This window comes from Sander vitreus, chromosome 2, assembly GCF_031162955.1.
Source record: "Sander vitreus isolate 19-12246 chromosome 2, sanVit1, whole genome shotgun sequence".
Taxonomy (NCBI): domain Eukaryota; kingdom Metazoa; phylum Chordata; class Actinopteri; order Perciformes; family Percidae; genus Sander; species Sander vitreus.
Genome location: NC_135856.1, coordinates 23,447,075 through 23,463,362, shown reverse-complemented (window position 1 = coordinate 23,463,362; position 16,288 = coordinate 23,447,075). Strand labels below are relative to the sequence as shown.

At 39.9% G+C, this 16,288-nt stretch overlaps 1 protein-coding gene and 1 long non-coding RNA gene across 2 annotated transcripts; one reads left to right on the top strand and one right to left on the bottom strand.

The window, feature by feature from the left end:
• Nucleotides 1-1,084: 1,084 nt before the first annotated feature.
• LOC144530228 (uncharacterized) lies at nt 1,085-3,369 on the bottom strand. Its single transcript, XR_013503089.1, has 2 exons — nt 2,975-3,369; nt 1,085-1,460 (listed from the first exon to the last, which is right to left on the bottom strand). It is a non-coding gene; the product is annotated as an uncharacterized LOC144530228 (long non-coding RNA).
• Nucleotides 3,370-5,120: 1,751 nt separating this feature from the next.
• Nucleotides 5,121-15,703, top strand: dnajb14 (DnaJ heat shock protein family (Hsp40) member B14). The gene is made up of 8 exons (XM_078261868.1): nt 5,121-5,334; nt 7,869-8,034; nt 9,495-9,640; nt 11,936-12,133; nt 12,475-12,560; nt 12,738-12,847; nt 14,532-14,704; nt 14,794-15,703. The coding sequence occupies exons 1-8, from the start codon at nt 5,193-5,195 to the stop codon at nt 14,916-14,918; spliced, it is 1,146 nt and encodes a 381-aa protein (XP_078117994.1). The 5' UTR covers nt 5,121-5,192; the 3' UTR covers nt 14,919-15,703.
• The last annotated feature ends 585 nt before the right edge of the window (nt 15,704-16,288 follow it).

Below are 16,288 nucleotides of genomic sequence, written 5' to 3'. Positions count from 1 at the left end.
AGGTTACAACGGTAGGGGAACCCAGGGCTTAAAATATTCCGGCACTGTGCCGGATCTCCGGCGTGCGACCGTGAGGAAAAAAAAAAATTGGGAACTTGCATGCGGTTTAATATTTTCGAGTCAATTGATTTTACCTACCTATCTATGAGAGGAACGCAGGTCTAACTAACGCAGGGCTTAAAGTACTGGGCCTGGTGCTGGATTTCTGGCATATGACTATTTTAGAAAAATAAATGAATTAAAAAGTCCACATAGGATTTGTTTAATGCGCTGGATTTAACCAATCATCAAACTTCCACCTACCAAAAACGAGTTCTAGCCAATCAGATGCAAAGTTTATCAAACTTAGAGCATAGATACCACAGCTTTAATTGAGAAAGTAGTTAAAAACAAATGGCGCTGGACATGAAGGGTGGAGACGGGAAGCCGTTTAGCACTTAGTGCCTCATTTTTGAGGGAGCCGGGAGCTTGTTCAAGGAAGATACTGTACGGCAACAGCGGTAAGAAAGTGCTTGCTAGTCACAAAGCTTCGGTCCGTGCACTCAGTCATAGGAGTACGTTACCGGCAACGACGGCTACCGCTACCACCTTCCCAGAACGTTCCCTAAAGGTAAACTATTTTGGAACCTTCAGCTAACCTTCCTGGAACGTTCTGGACTTTTAAAGAAACTTTAGGGAACGTTCCCTAAATGTTCTGTAAAGGTTAGTTTTGTAGAACCGTGAAATAACCTCCAGGGAACGTTTCCTAAAAGTTCAGGATGTTCTCATAACACGTTTGACTGCAATTATACTTGTTACTGTGATTTGCAGTAACAAGTATAATCTTTAAAGAGATGTTTTCACTTCTCGATTTGATATCTGACCCAAAAATACACAGATGTAAATGGTCATGTAACAAAAATGACATGTTTTAACCATCTAAGCATGATGCTTAGCTACATATGGGATGAATGTATACTCTGAAGAAGCAAAATCAATTGTGGGGAAGAAAGAAAAAGCTGTAATACAGACTAGCTGATGGCGACTGGTTCTCTGTGTGCTTCATTCTACTATGAAAACAAGAATAAAGAGACACTGACACGTGTTAGGTTTACATAAGGATTTATTTTTTATTTATAAATGTCTGAAACAATTTCATTAGATAACCAGGAACAACTTCATGTAAATAACAAACATTTACAAACAAGCAGTAACGATCAGATCTACAAGAATGACAACAGTATAACAAAGTAGGCCTACAACAAATTCTTAACATGGTTAACAAAACTTCAATTCATAGCAACATTCACACATGCACATAATTAATATATATATATATATATATTTTTATTGATGTATATGATGATATTGATATATGAAGCAGTGATATGTAATACCTCTGACAGGTCAGTTGTACAGAGAATGCGGATGATATATGGAACCTGAGCTTTGGATAATGTTCACCTGGCCTGGAACCAGCGCTGTGGGGACGATGATCAATAGTGTGAAAGGTCCATGACAGTATATATATCAAGAATTAAACTATACAAGACATTCAATGCATTTTACAACCATGCTATCTATATATATATATATATATATATATATAATTACATTAATATGGTAACATACACATTCACACCAGATCTGTGGTGTGTGCGTTCCATGACAGCTGTGGCATGGTTGTGTGTGTTCATCTAAGCTGACTAATGTTACCTGTAAATGGTTTACCTAATTGTTGGATCACAGCTGAGCATTGAAGTCAATACAAAATCGGGCATGCAATACATACATTTTTATTTCAAGGACACACTCACAGAACAGCTGCAGCTTTACCCCAGAGAAGTTACTGAAGTGGTAGGAGAAATAGAAATCTCTTTGAATGTGGATGGCTTGCTACTTCTCAAAAGCAGCAAGACAACAATGTGGCCAGTCCTTTGCTGTATTCACCTACAACCACAAACGGTGTTTCCTGTGGTCCTAACCAGGGTTACAAATTAACTTTTTCATCTGCCAGCTAAATGGCTAGTGAATGGTCAATTTTTACCAGCCACCCAATAGAGTACCATTGTTTGTTTTAGCTGGTGAGTGAAGCAAATCTACCAGCCACTTGCATATTTTACCAGCATTTGGCTGGTAGATGGTAAAATTTGGAACCCTGGTCCTAACACTAGGCTCCTCTAAACCAAATTCGTTTGAGTTCCTGGAGGAAATGGTAGATGATCTTCAGGACCTACTGAGAGACGGTCTCAACAATGGAGCCATCAGAGTGAAAATTTGCTGTATTGTCTGTGATGCACCTGCTCGAGCTTTTGTCAAACGCATCAAACAATACGCAGGTTATCATGGCTGTGACAAATGTGATCAGAGAAGTGTATGGGAAGGAAGGAGGACATTCCCAGAAGTGTATGATCTCAGCCTAAGAACAGATGACAAGTTCCGCCGCTGGATGGAGGACCGCCAACGCAACGAGGACATTCTAACATTAGCTGCTACGTCAAATCCTATGAGAGCTATGCTAGCTAGCTAGCTAATATGTCAACTGTTAGCTCGGCAGCTAACGTTATTTACGATCCATTTCCTTTTTATATTAAGTAGTTATACAACCTACTAGCACCACTTATTCAATGACCGAATCATGTAAGCCCACCAATTTCCTCGTAACGTTAATGAAATAGTGTGACGCTACATTTGCGAAGACCGCTATCCGGGTAACTGCTATCGATATTCAAGGGAAATTCTCTATTATCCAACACATCACGAAAGGTGTAGCTAGGGTTCATGCAGTCAATCTGACGACAGGTCTACAACCTACAAAGACAAACATTGCCCACATTAATGATGGCATAGGCCAAGTTAGTAACGTTATGCACGCTCCACTCTCCTGAAACGGTGACGGCGGGTCATCCACAAAGCCGTATAACAACACACAATAATGCATTTCGGGATAAAAGTACCAATCAAGTCAAGATTAGAAGCATGCATTTAGACCTACTTTTCAGAGCTCCAGTGATCACAATCAGTACCGTTTTCTACGTGTCTCACGGGGTAGCTTATACCACGCCACACAATGTAACACAATATAAACAGGAAATCATGAACATCAACATCCGAATGCACATCAATTAGACTGTTTCGTGGGGGGAATGTCAAGCTCTTAAACTAGGTTCCTTTTGTAGACTACGACATATTCCATGAGAAACAGACGGACACACTTTTATGGGAGGCATATTCCATATAAATGTCATCCTTACCATGGAAAAGTTGTGCTCATACACACAGAACTGTTGTTAATATATTCCTTTAAGGCTATATTTTCCTGTATTTAACCACTCAGATCAAAATGTATAGATACTTATAACAATTGTAGTCAGTTTCAGATCATGCATGTTCTACAGGCTCAAAATGCATATATATATATATATATATATATATATATATATATATATATACACTCTTTTTAATCTCTGAAAAGCTATTCTGCGGGCTATTGCCATTTGCTGTTAAATTACATTTTCTAAAAAGGTACAATTATACTACCTGTGTCTACTATGCATACATCATGAACTGTTTGAAAACCGTCTTTTTGTGTCTTTCAGACCAACTCATGGAGTGGAGGCCAGACGTGTCGCTGGATTCTAGAGACCGTGGTATCAGCTCAGGTCATATACTGCACATGTACATTGTAAACAATGAATCAAATATTGGGCCAAAAACTTGTGTTTCACACATAAGTTAAACAATATGTCTGCATATAACGATGTAGTCTTTTTGGTGCGTGATACGTTTTCAATACAAAAAGCATTGGACAATTAACATACCTGCCAATCTCTCGTCCAGTGTGCTTTTGATCCAGGGGAAACAGCAACCCAAAGATGTTCGGTACATTTAAATTAAACACGTAGATTTAGTGTCATGTCTTCTCTCGTTCGCATGAGCTGCATTGAAAAACTCATCATCCAAAGGCAGGAGAAGGACGCAAGATTATCCCGGATTGAAACAAAGTGTCGCCTGAATAAATTGTTCATCATTCTCGTCTGCAATTCCAGCGAATACTTAATAAAACACTCAATGTTTTACATGCCGTCTGTTCATTGACCATAATAAATCTAGTGTTGTGAACATAGCCTATATATCTTACAAGGTGGCTTATACGTGGCTAGAATAAGTCGCCAATATTACATCTGGATGATCAAGTATTATTATTATTATTATCACTATTATAAGTTATTATTATTATTATGATTATTAATAATAGTAGTAGTAGTTCCAAGAACGTTCTGCGAACCTAGCTGACAGTTCGCCGAACGTTCCCGGAACAATGTATATTACTTTTAGGGAACGTTCAGCGAACGTTCAGAAAACTTTCCTACGCTACCGTGAGCGAACCTTCGGAGAGAACCTTACGCGAACCTTACGCGAACGTTCCTGGAACCTTTAGAGAACCAAAAATTGTTATGTGGGACGTTAGGGGAACGTTCCCTAAAGGTTACAACGTTAGGGGAACGTTCTCTAAAGGTTGCAACGTTAGGCGAACGTTCTGGGAACGGTCGATGTAACCAAAAACTAACGTTCCCTAAACAGACAGTTTAAACTAATAAAATTGGTACCACAGTCGTTAGTTATTTAAAGGTTAGGGGAATGTAAAAAATAACGTTAGGGGAACATTCCCTAAAGGTTACAACGGTAAGGGGACGTTCTCTAAAGGTTGCAACGTTAGGCGAACGGTCTGAGAACGGTCGATGTAACCAAAAACTAACGTTCCCTAAACGCCAGGAAAGCTTTCCATGGGAACCAAAAACTAACCTTCAGGGAACGTTTCCGCAACCAAAAACGAACGTTCTGGGAACCAAAAATTGTTACCTGGGTAGATTTTAACCCAAGGGGGGTACAAGACTGTAGTTTGAGGGAAGGTTTGCAGGTCATTCCATTTAAAAGAAGTATCTGAAATCACTTCCGGCAACATGTGCGTAAGGATTTTGTTGTAATGGAGCATTTTTACATTGTTGTACTGTACCTTAAGTAAAAGATCTGAGAATTCATCCACCAATTCCCAAATATGCCTATTTTTCCATTCATAACTAAACACAAAATATAGTAACATGTAAAAATATATAACAAGAGGAAACGTAGTAGGTTGGATTTTGCTGCCAGTGCTGGTGAGAAAGTGGTGAATGAGATGATCAGCTGACTCTGGCGGAGGAGGAAGAGGGATGAAGAAGATGGAAGGAAACAGAGACGAAGCAGAAAAATGTATAAATATAGCGACGAAATCCCTCGAAGCCGGAGATAAAGAGAAAGCATTGAAGTTTCTCAACAAAGCCGAGAAGCTGTATCCAACCGATAGAGCCAAAGGTAACGTTAACGTTAGGTCCGCCTGTTTGTGATTGACCCCGGCCGGAGCTGTAAATTACCAAGTGTTAGCTAGTAGCGTTAGCTGACGTTTGTTAACATCACTAGCTAGCGGTTTACGCTCACAGCAGATTACCTGTTGACTCTTGCAAAACACATATTTGTATAATTAGCTAGTTGAGGTTAGTCACGCTTAAGGTGTGTTTGTAAGACACGAAATTAGGCAACACACATCCGAGTTAGCGTTAGCTACGTTAAGTTGTGGGCCTAGCATTATGTTCGCTAACTAACCTAGCCAGCGCTTCGCTGTTGACTTGACTTGTCAGTCACTTTGGGTGCATGTACTTTGCCGCTATCAGTGAAACATTGTAATGCTTCAGAATACCAACAACTGACACAAGTTAGCTAGCTAACCGTGAAACGTCAATCCATGATCAAGCCTTCATCGATTCAGAGGGCAATGCTAGCTGTCACTCATTGTAATATCTTAAAAGCTAGCTGGACTCTAAAGCATTCTTTCTAGCTGTCATTTTACTTTAACTTCAAGTAATACACTTTGGCCTAGATACGTTATTGATGCTGTAACTTAGTTTAAAGGCCGTGGATTTATAGGGATTTCGGGGAGGGCAGAACAGGCAGGTGGAGCTTGGAGAAGGATGTAGCTAGTTACGGCTCGGGCTTCAAGCTGGCCAGCCGACTGCCAATCCTTTAATTGAACAATTGACCCAGAGTATAGGCTAATCCGGGACATACAATTGTGTCTCTGTAAAATGACTGTAAACAGGTAAGTAAGGATGGGACTGACAAAAGTGATTTGGATTGTAGTTATAAAAGGCTCTTTACAAGATTGTGAGTGTAATAGTGTAGAATAGATAAACGTGTACATTATGTGCCTGCACCCACAAGGTGTGTGTGTTCTTGTTTAACTATGGGTTAGGGTTAAGACTTGGTTGTAGGATGTGTGTGTGGATGTGTTTGTGGATGTGTGTGTGTGTGTGTGTGTGTGTGTGTGTGTGTGTGTGTGTGGATGTGTTTGTGGATTTGTGTGTGTGTGTGTGTGTGTGTGTGTGTGTGTGTGTGTGTGGTAATGACAGTTCACAAGCTTCCCAAAGGAAAGTAATGGATAACTGGCTTTCCAAGACTGGACCTTGAAAAATAAACTAAATGGCAAATATATGGCCACCAATTTGCTGTTGAGAAAAGCAAATTCCACTTATCAGTTTTCCGTTATTTGAGCAAATCATCAAGGATAATATGTCCAATATAAAAAGCCATTTTTCAAAAGAGAAATTATAAAGAAAATGTTTTAAACAATGTGCCAAAGAGGATGGGTTATACTGGGGGAGGAATTTAAATAAATACTGTAAATAGGAAAAATATAAAGTGTGTGTGTGTTTTAAGGGTAAGGGGACTGTGTGTTCCTTGTCCTGGCAAGATTAGGGTGGTTGTAACTTTGTTGGTAGGAGTAATCATGGGGGTTTTCCTACTGACATAAGAGGACAACAATTTTCTTTTTATATTAAATGGTGTATATATACTGTATATATGTATATGGAAAAAAGACAACACTCCTTGGAATTATCTTCAAACATTTCATTGAGCAAATAAATAAACAGTGAAAACAGGGAAACAATATCTGAACATTCACCAGTTTCTTCAGTAGTTTGTACTACTTAGTTTGGAGCCACTGCTGCGCAACACCTCTGACACTAAAAGTGCGACTCTCTGAGAGGGTTTACAGGTGTACAGGTCTGGCATTGAGTAACTAGGGACTTAGATCCCCAGATGATGCAATCCAGGGCATCACACATAAAAGGTTGATATAAGAAGGCAGGCCAAGACAGCACCAGGCTGGGGCGACACGCAAAAAAGCTGTTGTTTTTTTCTTTCTCAACATGTTCAGTAGTCTAGAGGGCTATGGAAAAGAGGGATTATGGTTCTGCAAAAGGGCAGTAGTTGTGTGCTTATTTTACACGTGACTGCATAATGAGGAACAATGCATTAATAAAACATTTAAAAGCATTTGAGAGAGAGCGATGATTAGGCTACTCTACTGATGCTGTACTGTTGCTGTCTGACTTTGAGTATGTGTTTTTTGCATCACTGACTATATTTCCTACATGGATGGCAAACTTGAAAGTAAGACTACTGGATGGAGACTGCTATTAAAATGTGTCAATAAATACGTAAATATTGAGTAAATACTTGAAAATCTTTCAACTGGAAGTAATTGTAGTACTGTTTTTGTGTCTGAGCAAAGATGTGCAATATAGATTTGGTCAAAGAAATTTAAGCAGTGTAACAAAGTTCTATTTAATGATGAATGACTGATATTAAAATCCAAACTCATATTGAATCTGAAAAAGTGTGTGTTATACACATTTAAGTTTTAATCAGTGGTAATGTCACATATTTTTTTATATATATAATCTTTAGTGACACCTTTTTAACTTTAAAGAAGTTGTTAACAGCTTGGACACTTACATTATTCATTTAACTCATTTAATTCATCTTTAGCCGCTTCCTCTCTTCTTCAGCTTTGTTGGACGCGTTAACGAAGAATGGGAGCTCAGCGGGTAATGGTGCATATCGTAGGAGAGCAGCCGAAAGCACCGGTGCCCAGCCAGAAAAGGAAAGCCGAGAGTCTGGAGGAGGCGAGTCTTCTAAAGGCTTCACCAAAGAGCAGGTTGAAGGAGTGCAAAGGTGAGAATTTTAGGTTCACTAGGTCTTCCCTTTCATGCTGTATTTCTTTTCCCACTAAGAGGTACTGTAATCTGCCCCACTTCAGTTGCCTATTTTGGTGCATTCATACGATTGGCCCTTAGCAGTACTGTTTCTATCATACTTGATTAGCTGTTTCATCTGTGGCTACAGGAGGAGACTGTAGTCTCTGCAGTGTTGTGCACACATAGCTAATTGTCATGGGAACCTCTTCCACTTGGTGCTTTGCCCATGAGGGGATAAAGTGAGAGACATTTAGCATGTGTGAACTAGATACCAGGTAACAACTACATGCTCTAATTTTAGATCGCGAGATAGGACTACAGAGAGAGAGGTAGGAAGTCGGTGCATTTGATCCACAGATGTCCTCCTCCAATCAGATCCTAGAAAGTTGCAGATGGCAACTATAAACATACTGCTCGTCTTTACGCAATCCTACCAGTGTATTGTACCTCAAACATCTCTACTCCGTTGTGTTTTTATACTAAATCCTTTGGGTAAGCTTTAGTGGGTTAAAATTGCATCATGTCTTCTAAGAAAAATAAGACCAGTTGTGTGCTATGTTTACATAAAAACTGTCTCATTTAAAGTGCTCATATTATGCTTTTTGGCTTTTTCCCTTTCCTTTATTGTGTTATATATCTTTTTGTGCATGTTATAGGTTTACAAAGTGAAAAAGCCCAAAGTCCACCCCAAAGGGACTTACCATCTCCAACAGAAAACACTGTTCACAAACTGCTCCAAACAGCTCTATTGTAGTCCAGCCTTTACTTCCGTGACGAACGTGCGTCACTTTGTAACACGCGTTATAATGCTCGCCTAGCTGCTCGCATGGCACTCCCTCATGCTCTGCAACTGACAAGCTAGCAGTACTTACTGCGCATGTGCGACTCCCAGCAAAGATGGAATAGAAGTGAGATGTCTCACTCTGTAGCTAAAACAGAGAGCTCAACACACAGGGTGAAAAGAGGAGCTGCAGCACTGTGCAGTACAACAAATATATGGTGTTTTCTGAAAATGAAACCACATAAACCTATTCTGGTCCAACCTCTAAATACAGTTATGAACCTGAAGATGAGCATAATATGAGCACTTTAAGTTATGACCTTATTAGTAGTCCTACTCAAGTCATGATTCAGTGACAGGTACACTAGGCAATAACTTTATATTATCGACTTTTAGTACATCATGATGATGTTGTTAGCATATCATTAACGTTGTCTAAATCGTCATCATAGGCCAGTGTATGTGCCGATCTTCCCATCCGTAATAAATAAAGTATACATGCGTGCTGTTCTTAATGTGACTGGTAAAGAGAATTTAACACTAAAGGTAAACTCGAGGAGAAAGAATATTTTCTCACCTGCCTTTCTGTTGGTGCGGGGAAAAAATGATCTGCTGGATTGTGTTCAGCTGCTTCAGTCTCTGTCCCTGTCTTTCAGAATAAAGCGGTGTAAGGACTACTATGAAGTGCTGGGTGTCAGTAAAGAAGTCAATGAGGATGAGCTAAAGAAAGCCTACAGGAAACTAGCGCTCAAGTTTCATCCAGACAAAAATCATGCACCTGGAGCCACAGAGGCCTTTAAAAGTAAATGATTGTTCTTTTCTGATCTATTCTAAGCTATTTGAAATATTCCTATATGAAAATACTATAGGTAATGCAAACTTTGAATATATAAGCATTAGGGCTGCACGATTAATCTAATCGCAATGTCACTCTGTGCGATTACATAACCGCAAAAAATGTGCAATTTACACCGTCTCTGTGTGCACTGCAGTCTCCACGTTGCTACACCCTTCACTGTACCCACACAACAGATGAAGCCACCGTGTTAAGAAGCTTGTTGTTTTATTGTTCACTTTTAACTCCCTTCACATCGTCTTTGCTATCTCTTTTTCCTCTTGTTTTTCCCTCACACAGCCTCTCTGACTACGCTCCCTCTCCCTCCTTGCTTGACCAATCACTCACTGACGTCGCTCACTTAACGCACCTGCCAGTCTCGCTCTCACACGCTCATGCGTTGTGTATGGTCACGTGAGCATCACAAGTGTAGAGGCTTTTAGAGCATGCAGACTTTAAGAAGAGGTTGTACAAAGTAGGGCTGGACGATTATCGAAAATGTGTGGACATCGCTGCTGTTGTCGACATATTTTTCCCATGACGATAATTTCGATAATTTATTTCTGTTGATTGGCCTACTTTCTCCTTAAAAACATTCTAGCGCGTGTGCAGGGTCCGAAATTAACACTCCAGTCGCCAAATGTCGGGGCGGGCCAACACGCACAGACAAACACTGGCGCACACACCAGACACCAGCCACTAGGGCTTGGCGATATGGAGAAAATCAAATATCACGATATTTTTGATCAAATACCTTGATGTCGATATTGTAAGGTTGACAATTGGTGCTTTCACAAAATATCTTCCACATTTAGATTTTAGATAAATAACCATTATAATGTGGATATAATGACCTAAGTGGTTAAAGGCAAATAATAGAACAGCTAGAACAGTCTGGTAAGTTCAGAAAATGACACCACTTTACTGTAATGCAGCCTTTGAAACCAGGAAAAGACTAAACTTACCATGTAACGATATTACAATTCTTCAAATTCTAAGACGGTATCTAGTCTCATATCACGATATCGATATAATATTGAAATATTGCCCAGCCCTACCAGCCACTACCTACTGTTTACTGATAGCTAGCATTTATCTCAGGCTAATTAATTAGCTAGTAAGTGGCAATTTTTGGCAGCCAGCCTTCCAAAAGAAAGCACAATGAAATTATATGTAACCGATCATTAACCGTTGACCGACAAGCAGGAAACGGAGTCTCAGTTCATCGTCCAGGAGGCTCTGACACACTTTCCGCACTCCGTGTCCGCGGACAGCTGTAGGCTTGTACCGGTGTTGATGTTTTGTGCATTGTCGGACACGTGCAGCCACTTTCCTGAAACCGCTTGCGGGACTGACACAAGTCCACAGCGGCCCGCGGCGTGTATGTCCGTACCTGTCTCAACCTGCAGGTTGTCAGAGCTCTGTGTGTCTGTCTGGTGTACTCTCGGACGGCCGGCTTAACTCGCCGGTCTTCATCAATATAGTTTCATCATGTGTCACGTAGCTCTCCACAACAGGAAAAAAAAGAGAAGCTAAAACGCAACTTGCTGGTTCAAAGTTAGGACTAACAAGTTAATTAGCAGTTAAGAAATAGATTGTATAGCCTATTTACATTTTTATCGTGCAAAAGACGTTTTTTAAAACTTTATACAAAATGTTTTCAAAAAAACGCAGTGTCCGTCATCAAATCACCAAAAAAAATGATCGTTCATTTCTAGTTATCGAGGTGAAATGTGCAATTAATCGTGATTCTGATTTTAGGTTATATATCGTGCAGCCCTAATACAAAGTGTATTTTGTAACTTAATCACTAGTTATTATATCACGTTCACCTTAAATTAAAAAAGTTATTTTAATAAGAATTAGTATTTTCTTATTTATTGTTCTATTTATTTCATTTGTACAGTTGAGCAAAGGAAAAATGTCTATTTTGAAAAGATTTCTTCTGTTATTTAATTTTGTAAAATATTAAGTTATTTAAAAAAAGTATTGCACATTTTTTGTTGATGCATTTCTGCTCGTTTAACTTTGTATGTTTCTAAATGTTAGTATTTTGTGCATCATCCTTGATAATCAAGCAAGTAGACTCATGATACCATTATATCGCAATCACAGTGTGGTCAATCGCAACATGACTTTTTCTCCAAATCGTGCAGCCCTTCTAGGCATTGTACTTAAACACCTACAACGAAAAACAGCATGAAATGATTTATGTCCATAATTCGTTCCCCTCTTTGATCCATCAACTGTGTCCTCCTTCAGAGATTGGTAATGCATATGCAGTGCTGAGCAACCCAGACAAAAGACGGCAGTATGACCTGACAGGAGGAGAGGAGCCGAGCAGCACGGGTCACTCCCACGGAGGAGGCGGAGGAGGCTTTGACTTCCACAGGGGCTTCGAGGCCGACATCACTCCTGAGGACCTCTTCAACATGTTCTTTGGAGGTGGCTTCCCCTCCTGTAAGTGAGCACATAAAGTTCATCATTTCCCCCTTAAATGTGATTTGTGTTTTATCCAAATATAATGATTTTATTTATTTAGTCTTGTAATGTCACGCTATCGCTTTAGTAGTCAACTAATGATCTTGTCTTTTCATTTAGATGGGAGTGTTTAAGTGAGAATTGTAACCATGTTATCTTGGTGTTTTGCTAAATGGTGCCCGGTGCACCCTTTTCTTTTCCCCGGCCCTAAACATTGCCCAGCAGGACTACATTTTCGACATAATGTATGACCGCATGAACACACAGTTCTGAATACTGATCTTTGTATCTGACCTCAGTAACAATATTTTTGTCTCCAGCAAGTACACACACCTTCACCAACAGCAGAACGAGCTATAGCAATCAGACGGATTCCCGACAAGAGAGAACGGAAGAAAGGGGAGATGTACGTACATGGCTTCACATTTTGTATCTTATATTTAAAAGATGTATAAAACTTAATTCGCACATGTACATTATAATTTAAATAGCTGTGCAGCTTTAGAAACTACATGCTTTGACTGTACATTATCATAGTGTGTTGTTGAAAATGAAGTGCTGATTGTGCTGTGTTTGCCTCCAGGGTGGTTTCTCAATGTTTATCCAGCTGATGCCCATCGTGGTCCTGATTTTAGTGTCAATACTGAGCCAGATGATGGTGTCCCCTCCACCCTACAGCCTCTACTCTAGACCGTACGTTCCTTGGCGATTTGCTTAAATAACTGAAAACTGATAGGTGGAATTTACTTTTCTTAAAAGCAAATTGGTGGCCATATGTATGCTATTGAGTGCCATTTAGTTTTTTTTCGAGGTCTAGTTTTGGAAAGCCAGTTATCTATTACCTTCTTGTGGAGAGCTTGGGAACTGTTATTGCCACTTTACACACACACACCGAGGCCCTCATTTATCAACCTAACGTAGAAACCAGCGCAGATATGAGCGCGGAAATCATTTTACGACAGGCTTCACACTGTGATTCATGAAATGTTCGTATCACACCAATCAGAGCGTAAGAATGGTCCTACATTGATAAATGCAGCGGCTGGAAACAATCGTAATTTAAATCTCACGACACAATATATTCTCGGTTTTGAGGCCTCGCCCCTACAATTTACGACATGGCGAGACGTAATCTGGCTGGTAATCTGGCTGGTGAAGTGGCACTTTTCAGAGGTGGAGATTGAAACCCTGATATCTCAGGTTCATTTGCACTAACGTGTACTATTTGGCAGCCTGAAAACTGTTATTAAAGGCTGTAGAAAGGATGCGGAATGGAAAGAGGTGGTAAATCGGACTCCAGCTGAAGTTTATTTAATTTATACATCCTTGACACATGTATGCTATAGTCCTAATAGTAATATACAGGCTTATATTGCAATCTCTTAGGCCTACATGTAGGACTTTACGCAGTGTCTTTTTATTTTACTCGTGTTTTTCCAAGAGTCAGAGCCAGGCAACCGTGAGCATTGTCATGTTTCCTGTATTGAATATCATTGCCAAACGTAACACAATACCTTTTTAAGCGAGAATAATATCCTGTCCCCTTCATATAGCCCCAGTTGGGGCTGTGCTGAACACTGCTCTCTGGGCATCGGGTCATCTGGCTCCATCACTACATTTATGGCACCCGGTTTTCCTGCATGATGTGCAGAACCCCACAGGCTAAAACACTGTTGCAGACTTTTTCTGCCGTGTAAAGTAGGATCCCCACTGATGCAAGACAGAGCCATCTGCCCTTAATCAATCAATGGAGCGCTCCACCGTGTGCGTGCGTGTGCACTGTCGTACCGGTACCGTGTTGTACTGTGATCTGCCATTGCTGATAAGTGATCAACTGATCACTTCTCCTTCTCCTGTTAAACTGATTATATGCTGCACCGCAAGTCCACACTGACTCGAAAACTTGCGTACACGAGTTTAAATTTCACGTAAGATTTGATCGTAGCCTCCGCTCACATCCATATTGATAAATGCCGAGCTTTGCGTGTAGATGACCGTATGCCGGTTTTACACTTGTTTTCTGTCGTACGTTCGTTTCGTAAATGAGGGCCACTGTCACTCTGTTTTTCATCACTGAGGCAAACTTTCTTGTTGCTTGCAGTTGTAGGTAGCTCATCACAACTTTGTCAAATACACTTCAAATCTGTAGAAGTGATTACAACATGTAATGTTATGATTGATTACTTGTCAACGAGGCTGTTTGACAACTAGAAAGTATCCAGGTTTATACCTTTTCTAATAAGTACTATAAAATGTTGGCACAAACAACTTTTCCTGGTGTCTCAGTAAAAACTGATTCTATAAAACAATTTCAGGATTTAAGATATGCGGGGGGGGGATTACTAAAGTTGACAGCAACTCCCTTTATCTCTTCCAGGTCCACGGGTCAGACCATAAAACGGCAGACAGATAACCTGAAAGTCGACTACTACGTCTCTAGAGATTTCAAGTCGGAGTTTAGGGGCTCGGCGATGCAGCAGATTGAGAAAAATGTGGAGGACGACTATGTATCTAATGTCAGAAATAACTGTTGGAAGGAGAAGCAGACAAGTGAGTAACCATGGTTATGATACACCCTCCAAACTAGTTTCTGCTTTTTTCCTGTTTTATAACTCGCATTGTTTTTTTTTCTCATCCAGAAACAGACCTGCTGTATGCTGCTAAGGTGTACAGGGATGACCGAATGCGCAAGAAGGCAGAACTTATGACCATGGATAACTGCAGGGAGCTGGACAGACTAAATAGCCTATTCAGAGGAGGATGAGTTGGGCTCTTTAGATCATGTAAATGTATATGAATAGATGTGTATGTTCATGTTTTTTTTAAGGAAGAGTCTTTACACTAGAAGCAAAAACTTACTGAAATAAATTAGCTCTATTGTAGATGTTTTAAAATGTCCCTCTCCTTATATCGCCCCGCCAACCTCCTCACTCCAACCTGACCCCAGGAACCGCCTTGCTACATCTTAATGAACCAATCTACATACGCTGTAGAAAGCCACAGACCTTTTCTTTTTTTTTTACTCTGCTTTTCTTGTATTTTCCTGAAAACAAGATGGACAAGGACACTTGATTGTAAAGGCATGTGCTTTGAGTAGCGAGAACCCAAACAAATCACCGTCTTAAGATCAACAAACAGCTTTTGGCATCATCTGCTTGACACAAATATAAGATGAGAGACTTTGTAGGTTCGTTTGGAGGGGCAGTCCTCCAGCCAAGTCTATTTTGTGAAGAACACCTGAAGAAAAGAAAAGAACACAAGGCTTCTTCTAGCTTCCTACTTACCTCTGAGTGTGGTTGAAGATCAATGGATAATGAAGCGATGCCTGTGATTTTGCTACTAGAGAACATTTTATGTCGTCATCTTCAAAAATGTGAAGTTGGTTGGGACTAAACATGACAGGCCAATGAAGCTGTTCTTCTTAAATGGTTGTACATTTTCATTTTTGAATGTTTGAAGTTTAAGCAGTTATTTAAGAAACTATAGAAGAAACTAAGTTTTTCTTCGATGCTCGCCTAATCATTTAAATAAAGTTAAATTATTACCACAGACTGGGTGTATTTTTGTCTGTGATTCAGATATAAAAAGGTAAATTTGCCAATACATAGTAAATACACTATGCACCACTGGTAGAAGAATTACTCAGATTCTCTACTGACGTAAAAGTAGAAACCCCATAAGATATTAGAGCTCAACTCCCTGAAATGTATGCAGGGACCCCTTTACATTACATTTACACAGAACATAATGTGGACCACTCATACAGATAGCCTATGGGCTCCTTTAATGGAATGGAACATTAGCTCCGTGAGTTCCCTGTTACATTTTAATTTCAGCAGTGTATATATATATATAAAATCTGATATTTACGTTTTTAAAAACGTATCTGCATGCATGTTTGCTGCATGCTGTACTGTTTGTCTTGTACTGTACTGTAGGTGAGCTGTTCTGACTTACGAAAGAAAGCCATGGGTTTTCTAAGGGCTAAAATACATTTTACTATCGTTTTTGTATGGCGCTGAAATTAATATTTCAAATATCACGACTTGTTTTATTTGACTGACGTGACGTTTTAACTAGTCACATCATCTTCATTGGTTTATCTGCAGCCACGTGACAGCATCAAACCCGGAA